Raw genomic sequence first — 22489 nt, 5'->3', positions numbered from 1 at the left:
GGTGCATTCCATCCAGGCCTGGGAACATGTCCACCTTTAGTCTCATCAGCTGACCAAGCACTACCTCTTTAGTAATAGTAATCGTTTTAAGGTCCTCACCCCCTACACTCTCACGACCGTCAATTTTCGGTAAGCTATTTGTGTCTTCTATAGTGAAGACCGACACAAAAATCTTGTTTGAAGCCTTAGCCACTTCCTCGTTTCCCATTATTAAATCCCCCTTCTCGTTTTCTAAGGGTCCAACGTTTACTTTAGCCACTCTTTTCCTTTTCATGTATTTGTAAAACTTTTTGCCATCAGTTTTTATATTTTGTGCTAGTTTAATTCATAATCTATCTTTCCTCTCTTTATCACTTAGTAGTTCTTTGTTGTTTTTTAAAGCTTTCCAAATCTTCTAGTTCCCCACTAGTTTTGGCCACTCTGTACGCATTGGTTTTTAATTTGATACTCTCCTTTATTTCCTTAGTTATCCACGGCTAGTTATCCCTCTTCTTACATTCCTTCTTTTTCACCAGAATATATTTTTGCTGAGTACTAAGAAAAATCTCCTTAAAAATCCTCCACTGTTCCTCAGCTGTCCTACCAACTAGTCTGCACTCCCGGTCTAAATTAGCCAACTCCGCCCTCATCCTATCATACTCCCCTTTGTTCAAGCAGAGGACACTGGTTTTGGTCCCTACTTTCTCACTAGTTCATGAGACCCAGGAAAGACTTCAACTTTGTTCTGTTCCCTGGAGTTGGAACCCCTTTAATGGCATTCATCTTCCCCTTGACAGGGTGTAGTCCATCCCTGATGGCTCTGTACCCAAGATACTTTACTTTTTAATTTTTAGCCTGACACCAGCCTCAGAGAATGTCATAAAACCTTTTCCAAACTCTCAAAATGTTCCTTCACAGTAGCTCTTGAGATTAAAATGTCATCCAGGTAGACTGCAATTCTGGGCACCCCTTGATGGATGCTCTCCATCACCCTTTGAAAAATAGCACAAGTTGAATCCACCCCAAATGGCAAGGAGTGTACACATACAATTCTTTGTGAGTATTTATAGTGGCGTATTTCCTGAATGACATTTCAAGATCCAGTTGGAGATAGGCAAGGTTCATATCCAATTCTGAAAATAAATGGCCCCCCAGCCAGTTTTACATACAAGTTTTGTATGTGTGGCATAGGGGATCTCTGTTGACCATCAGCTTATAGTACCCACAGAGATAGACTGAATCTGTCCCTGTTTTAAAACTGGGACAACAGATTTGGCCCATTTGACAAATTGCACTGGGTGTATAATACCATGTTCCTCTAGACATTCCTCTAGTTTGGCACATAGGGCATAGGGGACTGGTTGTGCCTTGAAATATTTAGGTTGGGCATCTGAGTCTATGGACAACTTGGTCCTGGCGCCTTTAATCTTCCCAAGGCTTTCTTGGAACACTTTTGAGGTACTTCCTAATGAGTTTGTATATGACCTTGAGTGACAAACTGTGCATAATGAATTGTGATATGTTAGAAGGCTAACAGATCCATACTGCACATGAGCCCTATTTATTGCTCAGTCAGTATGAACCACTTCATGAGTTTTTCAGTTCAGTTATTTGGCTGGGATAATGATTTGTCTTTAAGGTGAATATAAGTTAATAAATGTTCTTGGGGTGAGTATGTCCAAGGCAATGGTAGAAAGAATTCATCCACCTACCTCCAGCTGTGAGAACGTTCCCTGAACTCTTTGCAGGATACTGTACATGCAATGTGCCACAGTGACTGCATGCTTCCAGTTGTGGTAGGGCACACGGCGGTAGTTTTTCTTCACTGACATAGTAAAGCGACACAGTTTCTCCAGATCAAAGCTAGTCACAGAAGAAGATAGTGAGAGGAAAGAGATCAATTAAATAAAGACCAGAAATGCCAATGGTTCCAGATAACGGAGAGCTAACATTATCCCTATTGTAAATTGTCAGGATTCTGAAGCAAATATTGCTTTTAATGGGTAAGATGACAGATCTATAAGGAACAAATTTTCTGCAAAACTTAAGGCATCTTTTGCAGGGGACAGCTCATCAACATGTTGCTAATATCTACCTCATGGTTCATGTTAACACTTAAGGGATAACTTCTGGTTCTCAAGAATCATAGAACCCTACAGTGCAGGAAGAGGCCCTCTGGCCCATCGAGTCTGCACTGACCACAATCCCACCCAGACCCTACCCCCATTTCCCTACGCATTTTACCCACTAATCCCTCTAACCTAAGCATCCCAGGACACTAAGGGGCAATTTTAGCATGGCCAATCAACCTAACCCACACATCTTTGGACTGAGGGAGGAAACCGGAGCACCTGGAGGAAATCCGTGCAGACACAAGGAGAACATGCAAACTCCAAACAGACAGTGACCCGAACTGGGAATCGAACCCAGGTCCCTGGAGCTGTGAAGCAGCAGTGCTAACTACTGTGCGACCATGCCACTCAGTTCTGGGTAACTTAAAAGTTATAAAGGTAAAGTAATTAAAATGCCAGGCTTCAGAGATGACAAGAACACCTCAAAAAATGGCAGTTCAGAAGAAAATCCATAGAAGAAGTGACAGAGCTATAAAACAAAAAATGGCCTTACTTAGCTGAAGAACTGGAAATATGCCAACTTCAATTTTTGGCAGTCATGGCAATCTAGAGAGGTGTTCTGTTTTGGAAGTTAGAGCTAAATTGGTTTGTAAGTATTCAGGCCATAATGTCCAGTTAGTTCAACAGATCAAAAATTAAATTTTAAGTGAGGGATAATTAACCTAGAACTTCATTTGAGGACATTCCAGAATTGTTATACCATCATGGAGATGGGTGAAATTTAATAGGGTGGTTTTCTTACTTCAATTTATCTGGGTGTTTTCTGAGAAAAATTAGTTGAAGTTTTGACATTGCATAGTTTGTAGCTCACTGAGATATAAGGAACGTGAGCTGGGTTTAGACCATCGTGAGACAGGTTTTACCTACTGATAAAGTGTTGTTGCAATAAATGTAGCCATAATAATTGGCAGTTAGCTAGATGTGCACTGTAAACACAGTAAAAAAAATTAATAATTCAGTATATGGAATGTGAGTGAGACTTAATCTCAGTTTGAAATTTGTGAAGGAAGCTAGAAAATTGCCTATTTTAAAAGGAAGAATCTACAATGGGCCCCACAACATCTTGTGGCAAAAAACCCCCAACAGGTTAGCTTGGAAGTATTAGGAAAGTAACCATAACAAGAGACTGAGGTATTCACACCTGGGAGATGGTAAATGATTTTTAAAATCTCTGTTGAATAGCTGGAGAGGAGGAGAATTTTTCAGAGCACCGTGGCATACCTATGGGTGGTCCCTACAGAAGTAAATAAGATTAATGCATCTTCAAATGGAATTCCTGGGAGAATTAAATAAGCATGACTGCATAACATATGTAGTTATAAACAATTTTGTTCAGTTAATAGTGCTTGCATTGTTTAATTCTTTCCTCAGTGCAGAAGGAGCGACCGGTCCATTGCGCATGCAATGACACTCCAGAAGAGCATCCCACCCAGGTTCTCCCCTCCACCCTAACCCTGCAACCCCACCCATTGGATACTAAGGGCAATTTAGCATGACCAATCCAACTACCTTTCATGTATAATAAAGATTGGTTTGTTAAAAATAGTGAAACTGTAGTGGTTTGGAAGAAAATAACAGGTGCTTGATGGTGCACCCCTGGTCTGTAATAATAATCAGACAACCTTCAATTACTGTTATATCTGAGAACTCATATTTATGAATAATATCCAAATACACTAATCCAGCACTAAAAGTAACACAGTGTTAAGGCACAAGATGATTGTTATTAAAACGGGATACAGATTTCATCTCCACTGTGTCTTGTCCATGTATTTTGTGTTCATTAAGAAAAATAGAAAAGGAATTATTTTATGGTCTGTACCTGTTCTTTCCACAGCAGCTGTGAATCATGTAGACAAAACAGGCTGCCCAGTAGTCCTCATAAGGGGTGATATCGAAGTGGAACCTGAGATAAAATAATATAAAAAGGATTACCAATATAATAGATATTCTCAAAGCAATCATCAATATTTCTCCCTTCCATGCCCTTCTCATCTCAGGAGACAACTTGCCCCTCAATGTCTCCTTCAGGAAAATCATCCCCTCTTTGCAATTCAAGATTGTGCAGGGCTCAGAAAACAATGATGATGCAGGAGATCCTCTGTAGTGAATACTGGAGAGCCCTGCTGACCAGTCCAAACATCTATAGGAGGCCAACGGTTTGCTTGATCATGGACTCAGAGGCAGAATGTGCTACACTGTATCTTTCCTCAGATGCAGTCAGTGGGAGACAGATGAGCATCCCCTAGGGGGTTTTCATGCTATAGTGGTTGAGAAGGGTTTAAACTAATATGGCAGGGGGATGGGAAACTTTGCAAGGATTCAGAGCAGGAGGAATTAAGAACAAGATGAAAAGACAATAAGGAGAATAAGGAAAGTGATAGGCAGAGAAATCAAGGGCCAGAATCAGATAAGGACCAAGTAAAAAAAAAAGTCGGAAAGGGAAAAGAAATGTTAAAAGTGCTCATCTTAAGGTTTTGTATCTGAATGCTCAGAGCATTTGAAACAAAATGGATGAATTAGTCACACAGATAGATGTAAAGAGTAATGATATAGTTGGCATTATGGAGACATGGCTCCAAGGTGACCAAGAATAGGAACTAAACATTAAAGGCTATTCATGTTTAGGAAGGACAGACAGAAAGGAAAAGATGATGGGGTTGCATCAAAGATGATATTGATACGATATTGAGGAAAGATATTAGCATAGATGATTTGGAATCTGTATGGGTTGAGTTAAGAAACAACAAGGGGCAAAGAACAGTGGTGGGTGATATACAGACCAACAAACTGTAGTGGTAATGTTGAGAAAAGTGTTAGACAGGAAATCAGAGATGCAGATGTTAAAGGAACATCTGTGATTATGGGCTACTTTAATATGCATATAGATTGGGAAAGTCAAATTAGTCACAGTACAGTTGAGGAGGAATTTCTGGAATGCATATGGTATGGTTTTCTGGAGCAATACTTTGAGGAACAAACAAGAGAGCAGGCCATCTTGGATAAATGTGAGGTTATCCACTTTGGTAGCAATAATAGAAAAGAAATTATTACTTGAATGGGTGAAAATTAAGAGAGGTGGATATTCAGTGAAACCTCGGTGTCCTCATGCAACAGTCGCTGAAAGTAAGCGAGCAGCTACAGCAGGCAGTAAAGATGGCAAGTGGTATTTTGACCTACATAGCGAGAGAATTTAAGTATAGGGGTAGGGATGTTTTGCTGCAATTGTATGGGGCATTGATGAGGCCACACCTGGAGTATTGTGTACAGTTTCGGTGCCCTAATCTGAGAAAGGATATCCTTGCTATAGAGGGACTACAGCAAAAGTTTACCAGGCTGATTCCTGGGATGGCAGGTCTGTCATATGAGGACAGACTAAGTCAGGATTATATTCACTGGAGTTTAGGAGAATAAGAGGGGAACTCATAGAAACTTATAAAATTCCAACAGGACTAGACAGGGTAGATTCAGAAAGAATGTTCCCAATGGTGGGGGAGTTCAGAACTTGGAGTCATGGTTTCAGGATAAGGAGTAAACCTTTTAGAACCAAGGTGAGGAGAAACTTATTCTCTCAGAATGTGGTGGATGTGCGGAATTCATTACCACAGAATGTAGTAAAGATCAAAATGTCTGTTTTCAAGAAGAAATTAGATACAGTTCTAAGGGCTAAAGGAATCAAGGGATATGGGGTTGGGGGGGAAGGGGAATCAGAGTATTGAAATTGATGATCAGCCATGATAAAAACGAATGGTGGAGCAGGCTCAAAGGGCCAAGTCGTTTACTCCTACTTCTTGTTTCTATGTTTCTATCATTAGCAAGGTTTCCTGGGGGTGCATTGCACATTCATGCAGAATCTACATTTGGAGGTCACAAATAATCTGCACGTTAAGAAAGTCACATAATTAATCTCACAGGCTGCTGCCAGGGAGCTCTCAGTCACATGTATGCAGTCAGTGGTGCCCTGCATTTACAAAAAACCTGACAACAAATCCCATAGCTCTTTGGCTTGCTTCCTGCACGTGGAACTGCAAATAATGGTGAACTTTATTGATAAGGGTAACTGTCATCGCACTGATGCTTTTGTGTGTTGCCGATTGTGAGATTCAACAAAGGTCTTGAGTGGAGCCCTGGAAGGATCAGGTAGTAAAAATGTTTAGTGCATCGGTAACCTTCAGAACCACAGAGCCACTAGCATGGAATGTCTACCAAGTCCTTGCGCACTTTATCTTTTGTCACAGGATGGTAGCAAATATGTGCGACCACATCCCTAAATGAGAATTCACCTCCAGTACTGTCTGTCATTCATCTCCAGGTACAAACTGTGTCTTCTGCAGTTCCTTGGTTGCGCCAAATATCTTTGTGAAAGATGCCCCATACTGGGAGAATCTGGGGCTTCTACAGCCTATTGGCACTGCCCCACAGGGCAATTGTTGTATAAGAGCTGTGTCAATCCATTCTCTAAACTTGATCATCAGTAAAGTGATGAAAGGGATCATTAACAGTGCTATCAAGCAGCATTGCTTAGCAATAACCTGCTCAGTTGGGGCTCTGCCAGGGCCATTCAGCTCCTGAGCTGATTACAGCCTTCATTCAAACATGCACAAATCCAGAGATGAGAGTGACTCCCCTTAACATCAAGACATATTTGACTAAGTGTAACATCAAGAGACTATCAGAATCAAAGGGAAACTCTCCACTGGTCAGAGTCATACCTAGCACTAGGGAGGATAGTTGTGGTTGTTGGAGGTCAATCATCCCAGTTCAGGGTATCGCTGTAGGCTTTCCTCAGGGTAGTGTCTTAGACCCAACTCTCTCTAGATGCTTCATAAATGATCTTCCTTTCATCATAAGATTAGAAGTGGAGAAGCTCCCATATGATTGCATAACATTTAGCACTATTCGCAACTCCTCTGATACTGAAGAAGTCCATGTCCAAATGCAGCAAGATCGAGGCAATATCCAGGCTTGGACTGACAAGTGAAAATACCATTCGCACCAACACAAAGTGCCAGGCAATGACCATCTCCAACAAGAGACAATCTAACCGCCACCCTTGCATTCATTGGCATTGCCATCATGGAATACCCCATCCTGGGGGGGGGCGGTGGTTTGCCATTGACAAGTTAACTGAACTGGACCAGCCATATAAACATTGTGGTATCAAAGTAGGTAAGAGGCTAGGGACAAAATTTTCCCCAAAATTTTCAGTGTTAGGTTCAGACTGAAACCTGCCATGTATCTCTCCAGATGTGCAGCTGAGTTTTCACTAAAGATTTTCTGGCACTCAGTGCAGAGAAAATCTGGGGGCATGGTTTGTATCATCACTCTGGTGGGGTGGGACCTAATAGAACTGCCAAGACCAGCTCCATGGAAATTAGAGCACCATTTTAAATGGCACCCCGATAAGTGCTTGAAATGAACCCCTCTCCCCGCCACGGACAGAGACCCCTCCACAAGCATCATGACTCCATCCCCACCTCACAAGTAATGGGGCAACCTCTCTCCCACAGACTTCAGGAACCTCTCCACCTGACAGCCCACTTCATCACACGTAAAGCCCCCCAGAAGGACTTGCTAGTGGGCCTGTCCTTGGCAGTTGACTGATTTTTGTTTTTGAAAACCAGTAATGACTTGTGCCAGTGTGACATCACGCAATGCATTGAGGGCAGAATAGCAGCTTTAAGTCTGCCAATTATATGATAATATATGCTAATCAGGCTTGCGCTCCTTCTGGGCACGAACCTTATCATGTCATTGGAGGGGGGGTTGCTGGGAAGATCGTATTTGGAAATCTCTCTGGCACAAATCCAGTTTATGGTCATTACGGATTTGTCGTGCGGTTAGCACAGCTGTTAAATTGCAGCCGAAGAATCCTGTGGCGAGTGACTTTCCTCCCAACTTCCCGAAGCCTGTCCACTACCCGCAAGGTACAAGTCAGGGGTAAAATGGGATATCTTGACTTGACTGGATAAGTGCAGCTCAAAAAACACTCTAGAAGCTTGATTTCATCCACGACAAAACAGCATGCTTAACTGGCACCTCCACCACTGAGATACAGTAAGCACTATGTGTCTCATCCATAAGATGCACTGTAGGAACTCATCAAGCCTCCTTTGACAGCATCTTTCAAACCCAAGACCATTATCCTCTAGAAGGACAAGAGCATCAGATACACGGGAACACCACCATCTGGAGTTTCTCTTCACTGTCACTGGGTCAAAATCCTACAACTTGCTCTTTAACAGCACTGTAGGTGTACTTACACTAGTGACTGCAGCAGTTCAAGAGACAGCTCATCACCACCGTCTTAAGGGCAATTAAGCTTGGGCAATAAATGCTGGCCGAGCTAGCAATGCATTCCATGAGTGAGTCTTTAAAATTAGCGAGGGACACTTCTCCTCTTTCTTTTTACAACTATCAAAAAGGCAGTGTCAAGAAGAGCCTGCATGCTCCACTCCTCCTCAATAAGCAATCAATAGTAGTTCCTCTTGAATGCTCTCATTAAATCCCTACTGTGCAGGAGGCCATTCTGCCTATCGGGTCTGCACTGATAACTATCAAGAACCAATCCTTGTAATGTAAGCACAGTACTGTATATGCGATGACCTGTACCCTGAAAACATTGAGGCCTTTTGGATCCATGTTGCTTCTGTGTAGCAGCCTGGCCCTTGATTGCTTGATCAACCTTCCCTTTTGGTATACGTCTGAAAAGATCAGATGGCCATTTAAATCAACAACAATACATAATGGATTCTTATCTGAATGTGTATAATTAGTAAAGGAGAACAGCAGGTCCAATGCATATCAGAATCTTGAGTCCAGCACTTGGTACAGCCATCCAGTTTGGAGCAGGAAGTTAACAGGGTTTCCTTTCACTTGTCCCAAATTTGAGGTGTCAGCCCTTCCAAAACGCCCTGAGTTCCCATCCCTTTCGGTTTTCTCAAGCCTGTTTCTCCACTTGCATCATTGATCACTGACTGTGAAGATGGCATCTTTATTCCACCCCTCTCTGGACATTCTGGAAGACCAGAGATGGGTGTTCGACATATTCATACATGAATGCATATGGAGGCATTGCTCCAGGGTGATGAAAGCCATGTTCAAAGAGACTCACATGGACACTTTTCTGCTTGTCTCTACTGTCCTTGAAATGTCATGGAGAGAAAATTGCCTTGACATAGAAACATTGACAGCATGATTGCTTGTCAGCCCTGACCATTCATCTGGGACTTTGGAGTTGTGAGCTGGCTGCCCTCATTAGCCATGCTCATTGAAGGTATTCTACCTCCTTTCACAAAATGAATGACAGTAAAATATCTTATTGGGATCTTGATGTTATGAGAGCTGCGTTGGAACAAATCTACTTAAATGTGGGTTTAACCATAGAGAATAGAATACTTTGATATCTAGTTGCCTCACAATTATTGGGGTGACCCTTTAGTCAGCCATGTGTTAACTGTGGACTTTACTCAACTAAAAAGACCCTCCTCCCATCTTGAGGGATCTCACTGATTAACTGAGCAGTCAAAGTCTGTTTGGAAAAATGCTACACATAATCTTTCAAACTTGCTCCACAATCTTCTGTCCTCCCCTGTCACCCACCAACTCCCACCATCACCATAGACCCAGCCAATATCACCATTCGACTCCCCTCTGTCACCCTTGATTCTCCCCTTGCTACCCTGGACTCAATCATGATCCACCTCCACGTCATTTCTGCTATTTGAAACATAGAATCCCTCCGGTGCAGAAGGGGGGCCATTCGCCCCACTGAATCTGCCCACTCCCTGCCCTATGCATTTACCATGGCTAATCCTCCTAATTTACACATTTTTGGACTGTGGAAGGAAACCCTAGCACCTGGAGGAAACCCATGCAAATATGGGGAGAACAAGCAAACTCCACACAGTCACCCAAGGCCGGAATTGAACCTGGGTCCCTGGCGCTGTGAGACAACACTGCTAACCACTTTCCCACCCCTATGGTTTGGCAAGTAGGATTCTACAGGAGGAATTCTGACGTAGAACATTTTGTGTTCTGGTCCCAGCAACTGTTAGAAATCTTGATACAGCTTCTCACAGTTCCGCTGGGTCACTGGTTATGGTCTTCCTTCATTTCTTTTCCTCTGTTGTCACATTACTCCCTGAATTATGTTTTGGAAAACCTGCCAAATTTTAAGCAGGATTCCTTGTCAATTAGTAATGTGACTTAAGTTAGTTCTGATTATTTAAAAAGTACTTTTTTAAAATAAAACATCCAACCTTATGCCTCTACTACCCAATTTACCAGCTGCCTTCGACAGGATACATCTTCACAAACCGACAGCAAAGGAACTCATGCCCCATTCTCAAAATATTGAATATCTTCTCATGTTAATGAAATAAGCTAATGCCTTCTTTCAAATTACACAAATAAGTAGTTCTAAATGCAAAGGTCTTTCCATTACAATAAAATTCTTTAATCTGATTTGTTAATCGGTCTATTTTGTATTTTTTCATATTAAAAGGGTATAAAAAGAGATTGAGAGGGAGGAAGCAGGGAAACATAATGCTACTAATTTTGTAAATACAACAATTATCAAGAAAAGTATTAGTGCCTACTTTCATACTTCACCAATTAGCACTGATATAACAAACACAACAGTCTTGCTGTAAAAAGAAACATGCTGTTCAAGCTATTGGTCTTTCATACATCGACCTGGAACTGAACTTCCAGAGCGGCAATCTTCGTCGGACTGTCACTCTCAATGGACTCACACTGGGATATCGAAGCTCCTGCCTGCCCAACATTCACCGCTCATTAGCTTTTGCAGGGGATGTATAAAGGAAGAAGGTATGTTTCAAAGGTAGGCGGCTAACTGGAAGGAATAGGGATGGGGCAGACCGTGGGGGAAGGCTGGGGTGGGAGAGGATGGGCGAGCAAAGCTAGACGTGAGGTAGTGGTGGTCAGGGGGATGGGGGTTCAGAGCGGTGGCAGGTGGGGAGGTGGTCATTGTGGAGGATGGGAGGGATGGGAAGGGGCAATCAGAGCCGGAGGAGGGGTCAGAGCAGACAACGAGGGGGTCAGGTCAGAAAGGCTGGGGGGGAGTGGTGGCTGTCGGGTTGAGGGTGGGTGTGCTGTGATTAGTCCCATTGGGGCGTGGGGGGGGGGGGGGGGGGGCGGGGGGCACAGGTGGGGTTGCAGGTTTGTGTGCACATGTGATGTCCCCTGCGAGGCTGGATCTGGATGTTTAGACAGTTACTCTGGAGTTGCAAGGGTAAAACTGGCAGAACAATCCAAAGTTCATAATTTAAATTGCTTTGTCAGATAGTTCCCAGCTCAGTGCAATTGTCCAGAGGAAGTTAACACTTCTGGGCAATTGCCGGGTAAACCCTTCTGTGGTAACGTCCTAGCGGGATTCCCCAGCGCATCATTGGAATACCCTCTAAATGTGACACTGGGGAACCAGGAAGTAATGGGCCATCAGGGCAGATGCAAAAATGCCAAATTTCAAAGGAGTTAACAATTCATACTGCATGAGAAAAGAGTGCTGTTTGCTGGCAAGTGGTCTCTGATTGCTCAAGGCGCTGCTCTGGAGCGCACTAGGAAACTACTGCCTTGCATGTGTCTTTACTCATTCATTAAAGGTGCAACGACTGGCCACGTTCTTTTGCCAGTAGAGGACATGACCCTGTATATGAACACATGCACCTTCGGGCAAGAGTAAGTGAGCCACATAGTGAGTTTGATGATAATCTTAAATTTTTTTTAGTGCAATTCTTAGCATATTTGGGATTGTTTCGCAAAAGCTGTCTAATCACAGAATCACATCTAACATCAGCATAGGCTGTTGAATATGGTCAGTACTCTGTTTTTGACAAACAGCTTAGCGGACATCCTTTTTGATACCATCTGGCAGTCATTTGGATGTATGACTTTGCATCGCTCGAACACTGAAATTCATACACTACATTACAGATTTGTATTGTAGATGGTAAACATTATTGTTAAAGTTCACTTACATTTCGATTTCTTTGAAAATGGTTTTGGGAAGTGTAGCTCTCATAAGGCCCTGCCATTCTTCAGTTGTGCAAATGCTATGATAAGCCAACTTCTCCATTGTGACCCGATAAATACACTCAGACTGTTGTATTCTGTGGTACATCTGATAAACAAATGAAGCAGGAAGAATGGGAAAAATGTCACATGCATATTTATTTCATAAGATGCCAATTATGTCAATCAATTCACACAAGAATACATCTCACGCACTGAATGATTCTTCCACCTTGTTTTATTGAAGTCATCAAAATGTGCAAACTTATTTAATATAGTTATGAACATTATCTGTGGTTCTCTGTAGATCAGCAAGAATTCCTCTATATCTCAATCTGGCAAGGGTTTGCTGCTACTACTCAACAAATCTGCGAACTAATGAAACATGATTGTAAATTCAGATTAGGGAAAAAGAATCCAACTGATCATTTTATACTTATAAACTAATCAGTAGACCGATACTACATCAATAAGAAAATGTCTACCCACATGGTTGTGAAGGTATCATGTTGATATAGACTAAGGTCATCTTCATTATATGGGAACTTCAAAACCAGTGATTTTCTGCAAATTATGCCAAAATTTTCAATTACAGATCATTTTAAAGATAAAACGGATAACCAAAAAAGCAAATGAGTTTTGAGATAGATAGCCGGCATGTCAGGATATAGAAAAAGGCTTTATAATGCTCTCTTCAGGTCACATTTGGAGCTCTAGATAAAATGAAAAAAGGCATAAACAACAATGAAGAAGTTAATTAAGAGAAAAGATTAAGAGAGAGAGGCGTGCCGAGCAAATATGTAGGGGAAGAAATGCCCCACATCAGCATGAAGATCAATGTGCTGAACAAGTGGAGGCAATGACACAGCAAGTGACATGGGTGGGAATGACGTGGTAAGCGACAGAGATGGAGGAGGGGAGCAATATGCCCAGTGAGTAAGCAGGGCAGATTATGGGCCAAGCAAGTGGGAAGATGACATGCAGCGAGCATGGTGGGGAAACAACACAGTAAGTGAGCACGTGGATGTCAGCATCGCACCAAGCAAGTGAGTGGGAGGAGCGACATGCCAAGTGAACCAACAGGAGGAACAACACACAAGTGAGCAAGTGGGGGACAGGACGGTCAAGTGGGCAGTGGGGGAGATGTGTTGATCGCGAAGTGGGGGTGGGCAACACACTGAAACGAGACAGAGTAACACTAGGCATGAAAGGGAGACACACACTGAGCATGAGAGGGAGAGAGAGAGAACTACACACTGAGTATAGGTTAACAGATAAGTTACACAACGACTAAAAGAGAGCTATACCAGATCAACACAGCTACACACCAAGCAGGAGAAAAAGCTTCACACCAAACTAAGAGCAAGAGATCACAGAGAAAAGAAAGCTACATACTGACTAGAGTTATACACAAGGCGAGAGACAGTGTACACGGTGATGAAAAATAGGGCTACACAGAGTGCATAAGGATAGTCATGAGCAGTGAATAGAGTGCAAAGGTAAGGAATTTGGTGTGAATTTGGTGCACAGGGGAGTATGGAGGTGTGTTTTTGCTTCCAGCACTTGCATTCCTTTGTGGGAGCTTGAGGCTGTAAGTATTTAAAAATTTTGTCCAGGTTTTAAAGCTTAAACATTAAGAGTCCAGAAAAACACAAAAATCTTAAAAACTAAAAAGTATAGATAAATAACATGAGTTTTCTATACAGAGTTATGGCAGAGCAGCTTATTGTGCCTGGATTATAATATGTGGGAGTTTATGGGTGACTTTCCCAAGTGCACCTGCAGTCAATGTTTTGAATCTCCCCAGTTCAATCATTGAGCTGGAGTTCGAGACACACTGACATATAAGTGAGGGTGCAGAATGTGGACAGTTTGCTCCAGACTTTGCTCACACCTCAATAACCCGCTCACTGATACTCAGTGTGCGTTCTGCCAGAATCACTTAGCTCCTGGCCCCATTTCAACCTTTGTTCAAACATGGACAAAAGAGCTGATCTTCAGAGGTGAGGTTAAAGTGACTGCCCCTGACATCAAAGCAGCATAGAAGCTCTAAGTACAGAAGTAGAACATTTGGTCCATTGAGTCTGCACCAACTCTCTGAAAAAGCATTTTACCCAGATTCACCCCAGCCCAGCCTATCCCCATATACCCACACATTTATGGCTAATCCACCTAACCTACACATATTTGGACACTAAGGGACAATTTAGCATGGCCAAACCTGCACATCTTCTTCTAACAGTGTGGCATCAAGCAGCCCTGGCAAAACTGGAGTTAATGGGAATCAATGGGAAAGCTCTCCGCTAGTTGGGAGTCAGACCTGGCACAATGGAAAATGGTTGGTTGAAGGTTAATCATCTCTCAGCTCCAGTGGTGCAGAAATTCCCCAGGGAAGCATCCTAAGCCTAACCATCTTCAGCTGCTCATCAATTATCTTCCCTCCATCATACGGTCAGAAACGGGGATGTTTGCTGATGATTGCATAATATGCAGCACCATTTGGAACTCTTCAGATATCAAAACAGTCCATGTCCAAATTCAGCAGGGCTTGGAAAATATCCAGGCTTGGGCTGATAAGTGGCAAGTAATATTTAACGCCACACAAGTGCCAGAAATGACCATCTCCAACAAGAGAATCTAACCATCACTGAATCCCTTACTATCAACATCCTGGGGATTACCATTGACCAGAAACTAACCTGGTCCAGCCAAATAAATATAGTGGCTACAAGAGCAGGTCAGAAATTAAGAATCCTGCGGCACGTAATTCACCTCCTGACTCCCCAAAGCCTGTCCACCATCTACAAGACATAAGATTGGTGTCTGATGAAATATTTTCCACTTGCCTGGATGAGTGCAGCTCCAACAGCACTCAAGCAGCTTGACACCAAACAGAAGAAAGTAGCCTGTTCCACAAACAATACACTCCCTGCACCACTGATGTACAGTGGCAGAACTGTGCACAAATCAAAAAGATACGCTGCAGGAACTCACAAAGGCTTCTTAGGCAGCACCTCCCCAACCCACTACCACTACCATTTAGAAAGACAAGGACTGTGGACACATGGGAACCCCGCCACCTGGAAGTTCCCCTCCAAGTCACTCACCATCCTGACTTGGAAATATATTGTCGTTCCTTCACTGTCACTTGGTGAAAACTCTGAAACATGCTCTTGAACAGCACTGTAGGTGTACCTACATCACATGGGCTGAAGCAGTTCAAGAAAGCAGCTCATCAGTACCTTGTCAAGTGCAGTTAGGGATTGACAACAAATGCGGGTCCAGCCTTCACCATTGACGCTCAGTAGCAGCAGTGTTTACTATGTACAAGATGCATGACAGAAATTCACCAAAGATTCTTTAGACAGCATCTTTTAAATCTACATCCGCTTCCATCTAGAACAACAAGGGCAGCATATACATAAGAACACCACCACCTGCAACTTCTCCTCCAAGCCACTCACCATTTGGACTTGGAAATATATCATCGTTTCTTCACAGTCACTGGGTCAATTCCTGGAATTCCCTCTCTAATGGCAATGTGGGTCAACCCATAGTACGTAGACTGCAACGTTTCAAGAAGGCAGCCCACCATCACCTTCAGGTGGCATGGTGGTTAGCATTGCTGCCTCACACCACCAGAGACCTGGGTTCAATTCCTGGCTTGGGTCACTGCCTGTGGGGAGTCTGCATATTCTCATTGTGTCTGGGTGGGTTTCTGGGTGCTCTAGTTTCCTCCCACAGTCCAAAAGACATGCTGGTAGGTGCATTGGCCATAGTTAATTCTCCCTCAGTGTACCTGAACAGGTGCCGCAGTGTGGCAACTAGAGGATTTTCAAGTAACTTCATTGCAGTGTTAATGTAAGCCTACTTGTTACACTAATAAATAAACTTTAAACTTTCTCAGGGGCAACTAGGGATGGGCAATAAATGTTGCAAGAAGCCTCACAGCACCAGGTTAAAGTCCGGCAGGTTTATTTGGTACCGCAAACCACAAGCTTTCAGAGCACTGCCCCTTCATCAGATGAGTGGGAGTTCTGTTCACAAACAGGGCGTATAAAGACATTTACAAGATAATGGTTGGTCTTTACAGGTAATCAAACTTAAAGGCACGGATAATGTGAGTGGTGAGAGGGTTAAGCACAGGTTAAAGAGATGTGTATTGCCTCCAGTCAGGACAGTTAGTGAGATTTTGCAAGCCCAGGCAAGTCGTGGATAGTGTGACATGAACCCAAGATCCTGGTTGAGGCTGTCCTCATGTGTGCACAGCTTGCCTATCAGTTTTTGCTCAGCAACTCTGCATTCTTGTGAAGGCCGCCTTGGAGAACGCTTACCTGAAGATCAAAGGCTGAAATGCCTGTGACTGCTCAATAAATGCACTTGATTGAATCTGCCTCTACATTAATAGGTAGTGCATTCCAGACCCAAATCAGTCATATAAAAAAGTTATTTTTCATATTGCATTTGCTTCTTTTGCAAATCACATTAAATCTGTACCCTCTCATACTTGATCCTTTTTCAAGCAGGAACATTTTTTTCTATTTATCCTAACCAGCGTCTCCATGATTTTGAACATCTCTATCAAATTTTCTCTTAGCCTTCTTTCTCTTCAAGGAAAACAGTCTCAACCTCTTTAATCTATCCTCATAACTTAAGTTTCTCAGCTCTAGAACCATTCTTGTAAACCTCTTCTGTACTCTCTCCAACGTGTTCACATCCTTCCTACAGTGTGGCACCCAGAACTTTTCTTAGTATTTCTGCTGAGGTCTAACTAGTGTCTTGTATGAGTTAAGCATAACCTCCTTGCTCTTGGACTCTATGCCCCCAGTTAATAAAGCTCAAAAATCTTGATGCTTTATTAACTACTGTCTCCACCCATCCTGCCACCTTTAATGATTTATGCATATATGCACCCAGGTTCCTCTGTTTCAGCACCCCCTTAAGAATTTTATCCCTATTTTATATTTTCTCTCCATGTTCTTCCTATCAAAATGCATCACCTCACACTTCTCTGCATTGAACTTCATTTGCCATCTATTGTCCCACTCCACCAACTTGTCTATGTCCTTTTGAAGTTCTACACTTTTCTCCTCACAGTTTACAATACTTCCAAGTTTTGTGTGATCTGCAAACTTTGAAGTTACGAGAGGAACAGACAGAGTGGGTAGTCAGAGGCTTTTTCCTCAGGTGCAAGTGTCAATTACAAGGGGGCACTCCTTGAAGTTCAGAAGAATGAGATGGGTGGCACAATGGTTAGCACCGCTGCCTCACATCGTTAGGGACCCAGGTTTGACTCCAGCCTTTGGTGACTGTCTGTGTGGAGCTTGCATGTTTTCCCCGTATCTGCGTGGGTTTCCTCTGAGTGCTCCAGTTTTTTCCGACGGTCTTCCGATGTGTAGGTTAGGTGGATTAGTGGGGTAAATGCATGGGGTTACAGTGTTGGGATGTGTGGTGGACCTGGGTAAGATGGTCTATCAGAGAGTTTGTGCAGACTCAATGAGCCAAATGGCCTCCTTCTGCACTGTAGAGAGTCTATAATTCTATATGATTGAAACATAAAGGAGGTGATTCTCCCAATCCACTGCACTGCTTTTGTTGTGCAGCGGGCTGGGAGACTCGAGTGGAAGCTGTTTCGTGGGTGGGGGAGGCGAAATCAGGAAATCAGGGTTGCACAGTGGCCCACTCAGCACTCTGCAGCCAGCCTCTCCAGCGGGAATAGGTCCTGCCCACTGATTTTTAGTGTATCCATGCTCAGGCACTCTGCAATGCACGGAGTGTGGGAAATTCATTCTGAAACTCCTGCTGAAAACAAACAGCAGGATTTACTCCAATTTTTACCCAAGTCCTTCACTTTGAATTTCTTGAGGAGAATCGCCCCTTTAACTACTTAGGAGGTTAGACAGGGTAAATGTTGGGAGGATGTCTCCACTCATGAAAGTGTAATGGACCAGGGGGCATAGTTGCAAAATAAGGTTCATACTCATACAAGTTTAAACATCACACAAGCTGCTGTGAAAAGCAAAGGCCTTCTTATAAGAGCCTTCACAGGCAGACATCAAGGTCGTTAGTCTGGACATAGCTCATTACATCAGATATCCGCATTGGACAAGGAAGTGATCCATGTTCTAATAATCAGGAACAGTTGGAATGTTGGAAAGATAGTGGAAAAACAATACTCAATTGAGGCAAGTAAAAACCTTATGTCAATTGGATATTATAATTAAGCAAGTGTAAGGTGATTGTGATTGGTTTTAAAAACTGTACTTTCAAAAAATGTAACCTTTTATGATTGGATGGAGACAAATCCTATTCTTTTTATTGGCAAATGCTAATTAGTTGTAATCGAAGCTGAGACTTTAATTGCCTTTGTATTTCTGAATTTTTCACCCTGAATAGACAGTCAGGGTCCTGTAGCTAGCTATAGTTTATTAAATTTATCATCTTGAAACCACTTTGTTACTTTGATTGGCTACTTCAGGGGAATGATAGTTTTTTAAATACAACAAGAAAACCATTGCAACAGCCCGTAACAAAGAGGGTGCTCATTTAAGAGGGATTTGAGGAAAAATCTCTTCTCTCAAAATCTTTAGAATTATTTGCCTCAGGAAGGTCAAGTCTTTGAACATTTTCAAGACTGGGGGCTATAGTTTTTGCTCAACAGGGAGATTAAGGATTATGGAGAAAAGGCAGGAATGTGGATTTAGTGAGTTGTGATCTTATTAAATGGTACAGCAGGCTCAAAGGGCTCAATGGCTTACTTCTGTTTCTATTTCTTATGATCTTATGGCCAATGTTACCTGTCAATCTTTGATTTTGATTTATCTGGAACACTGTGCTAATGTTTTAGCCTGGGACTGAAATCTCTGGCCCCGCTAGCATCTCCCCTCCCCATCTGCCAACAGTGTTTCATTCCAGTAGGGTTTACAGTAGCTTCCCACTTTCGGGGAGCTAGTGGTCCGATCTCACTGGAGTGAAGAGGGGGCAATTGGGACCCCCAAGAAGGTCAGGCACTGGGAAGTGCCCCCTCAAGCATCGACATTTTGGCAGTGCCAATCTGTGCCCCTGGCACTGCCCAAGGGGCACCTTAGCACTGCGCACTGGGCACCAGGCAGTGCCAAGGGGACTGGATTTAATGGGGGCGGAGCCTGATGCAGGGGCAGAGCCTAAGGGAGCAAGGCCTGATGAAGGGGCGTCGGGGGGGGGGGGGGGGTGTGTGTGTGTGGGGGGGGGGGGGGGGGGGGGTGTGTGGCGGGCGGGTCCCACCGTCATTCTGCACTTTGGGACTGAGCAGAGAAAGGGTGGCCAATGATCAGAATGGGGGGCTGGGGAGGGGTGCAGGGAGAGAGGGAGTTGATCGGGGCGGGGCTAGGTCTGGGCAAGCTTGGGGGCTAGCGATCAGGTCTAAAATAAATCAGCAAGTGTGACTCAAAGTGGTTAAATTTTCCACGTGCAACCTGAGTAACTCAGATAAATTATGGTTTCCAAAGTGCATATCTAAATTAAAAACACCAAAACATAGATATCAGGTAAAGATCATAGATTTCAGACATCAGTTATTTAAAGTTATTTAAATCACTTACATTTGCACAGTGTAAGGCCAAAGCACAGAAAACAGCAAACATTTTAAAGTTGTTCTCGTCTGCTTCAGTAAAGGCATTTCCGGTCATTTTGTTCACCATTTGCACAACACCAATGACAACTCCTCGGCTGACAATAGGCATACATAGGATGTTTCGTGTGGTGTACCCCGTGTACAGGTCTACTTCTCTATTAAACAAAACATACAACAATTAATTCAATAGCGTTTGAAACTACCCACAAGACTCTAAAGATGATAGGATTAAGAGAGTGCAAACAGACTTTTTTTCATTTGCCAAGGGAATTTAAATGCCAACATCCCTACCTCCCCACAATCGTTGGTTGCAGTGGCAGTACCCACCCCCCCATGATTGCTGTTGCAGAGCTGGCAGCGGTCCTCCCCAATAGGCCCATCTGCCCCCCAATAGGCCCCCTTGACACTGCCAGTGTGCCAGGCTGGCAATGCCCAAAGGATACCCCCCCCCCAGCCCCAAATCTCCTGGGGGGCTTCAGTGACCTCCGGTCCTACCGGCGGATCCGTGTTGAAGGGGACCATATGTGATCCTCACTGGAGAGAACCTTCATTGGCATGGCCACAGAGGCAAGTGAATACAGACGATTCCGTCCTGGGTACATTTGTAATAGTTAAATGCTATTGAGATCAGCCTCACATCCAGAACCGGTAGGATTGCGAGAACTGAAAAACTGGACATGAACCTAATTTCTTGGCTCTCTCTTGTATTCTCACTGGCTCACCCAGCCCATCAGCTGGTAAAACAAAAGCTAAGATCGCCCCCAAAATCTTCCATGAGCCAGCGCATGTCAGCAGTATTTGAGAATGTTATTAAAAAAAAGTCATTAAGCAATCATTCTTGATAAATTTAAGAATGCCAACCTGCGTTGTTTGATTAGTACTGCTGAAAATAGATTTATCCTCTCCCACAAATTTGTGGTTTGGGGAAAATGAAACAGTCCATTTTTACTCTGAGAATTACAGCAAAGTTATCAGCATTTTCCGATATTGTACTGGTGAGAGGTCCAGCAACCTTTAGACTCTGCCTGCACTGCATCACATTTATATGTAAATTGCACCGAGCCATTACATGCTTTGCTATTGCACTCACCGACTTAAAAGATTAAAATGGGAGAAATATCACTGGTGAGAATTTGGGCTGGTTGTCCATGAACAATATACATTATTGTTCATGGACAATCAGCCCAAAATATATTCAATATAACATTTTAGGGTTGCGAGTTTCCAAGTGGAAACAGCTCATGTTTGCAAATACTTAATGAGGCCATTTCAACTTTCAACATGGCTGAGACAGAGTTTTCAACTCCCCCCACTCCACCCCCAAATTTATCCTAACTTGTATCATGATCTCATTCTTTAAATGTTCCGAAGTACATGGCTTTTTGAACAAATTTTATCTGACTTTTAATGGCAGCTTTTCATTCTTGGGATAATATTTTAAAATCTTTACTTATCCACCGTTAAATTCTACAGTGCATATAATATTCTTCAATAATTATTGTGTTAATTACTAAATTACTTAATTTTAATAAATATTTTAATGTATATTGATTTTTTAAACCAAATTTATCTCTTTTCATTCACAGGTTTTAAGTCGGTCCACCTCGTGTTCAGCGAGGGGCTTACACGCGATGGGTCGTACTGGGGCTGCTCTTGGTTGTTCAGGATTGGCCTAGTGCTTCATGTCGTTAGTGTGTGCCTAAACTGGACCAGATACTGGGCAAGACGACAGCTCAGTGACTATTGCTGATTGCTGTGCAGACACATGGATTTGGGCCGGTGTCTGTGGGAGTTTGCGCATTCTCCCCGTGCTTGCGTGGGTTTTCTCCGGGTGCTCCGGTTTCCTCCCACACCCCAAAGATGTGCTGTTAGGCTGACTGGCAGGAATAAATTGTCCCTAAATCAGTTTCCCTCAATCTGGATGGCCATAAAACATTAGACAGGGGTCGTGGGGGTAGAGGGGGACTGGTGGTGTTGAGATGGCGGCGCGGGCTCGTTGGGCCGAAGAGCCTGTTTCCCGGGCTGATTTTGTTCTTTGTTCTTTGTAATTTATCTAGCTTTTTAAATGTTTAACACATGACATTTTAAAAGGATTTGAATCAAACGTATTTGACTTATTCTTTTGTTCCATAACTTTGAATTGTTAGAGATACTGCAGCAGTTTAGTTGATAGGTACTGTGGCCGTTGTTTCTATTCACTACAACACGTGGTCGGTCCTATTTGTTCATTTTTGAGAATGCAGCAGCATTATGCTGAGGCAATCATCCCTTTTTACAAGTGAAATTCAGCATCACGTTCACACCTTGGGTGGAATTCTCCCAACCTTTCCACAGTAGGTTTGATGGCGGGTGGACGGGTGCAGAGACTCTGGTGAGAGCCTAAATTGGAATCCTGCAGGTGTAAAATTACATTACAATTCTCCCAATGATGGATCAACATCCAGTTGGCAGGTGGCACGAACACCATTTACATTCATTTGAACTTATGAATGTTTATTAAAACAGCTATCTGCTGGTATCCTCAGTAAGAAGTCTCACAACACCCAGCTTCTTACTGTGCTTACCCCAGTGTAATACCGGCATCTCCACATATTGGTATCCTGTCAGACTTTCAATCTTGTGTCATGCCAGCCTAAAATCCAACCCAATTACTAAAGAGTAATGTGCACAAAGCAGTGCTCAGATCGCCAGAAACTTTCAGGTGAGTGTAACAAAAGCCTTTCTGACACAA

General features: G+C 43.1%; 1 protein-coding gene across 5 annotated transcripts in view; it reads right to left on the bottom strand.

The window, feature by feature from the left end:
• The window catches only part of pde10a (phosphodiesterase 10A), a 455060-nt gene that overhangs the window by 51690 nt on the left and 380881 nt on the right, over window positions 1-22489 (bottom strand). For all 5 annotated transcript variants that reach the window (XM_080200357.1, XM_080200352.1, XM_080200353.1 and 2 more), the window contains 4 exons: window positions 19727-19913; window positions 12113-12255; window positions 3934-4017; window positions 1692-1842 (listed from right to left, as the gene is read on the bottom strand). In XM_080200357.1, coding sequence (XP_080056483.1) covers window positions 1692-1842; window positions 3934-4017; window positions 12113-12255; window positions 19727-19913 — 565 coding nt within the window. The remainder of the gene's footprint in view (window positions 1-1691; window positions 1843-3933; window positions 4018-12112; window positions 12256-19726; window positions 19914-22489) is intronic.

Source organism: Carcharhinus amblyrhynchos, chromosome 12, assembly GCF_965287045.1.
Source record: "Carcharhinus amblyrhynchos chromosome 12, sCarAmb.v2.hapA, whole genome shotgun sequence".
Classification (NCBI taxonomy): Eukaryota; Metazoa; Chordata; class Chondrichthyes; order Carcharhiniformes; family Carcharhinidae; genus Carcharhinus; species Carcharhinus amblyrhynchos.
The sequence above is the reverse complement of the archived record's forward strand: the minus strand, read 5'-3'. Positions and strand labels throughout refer to the sequence as shown.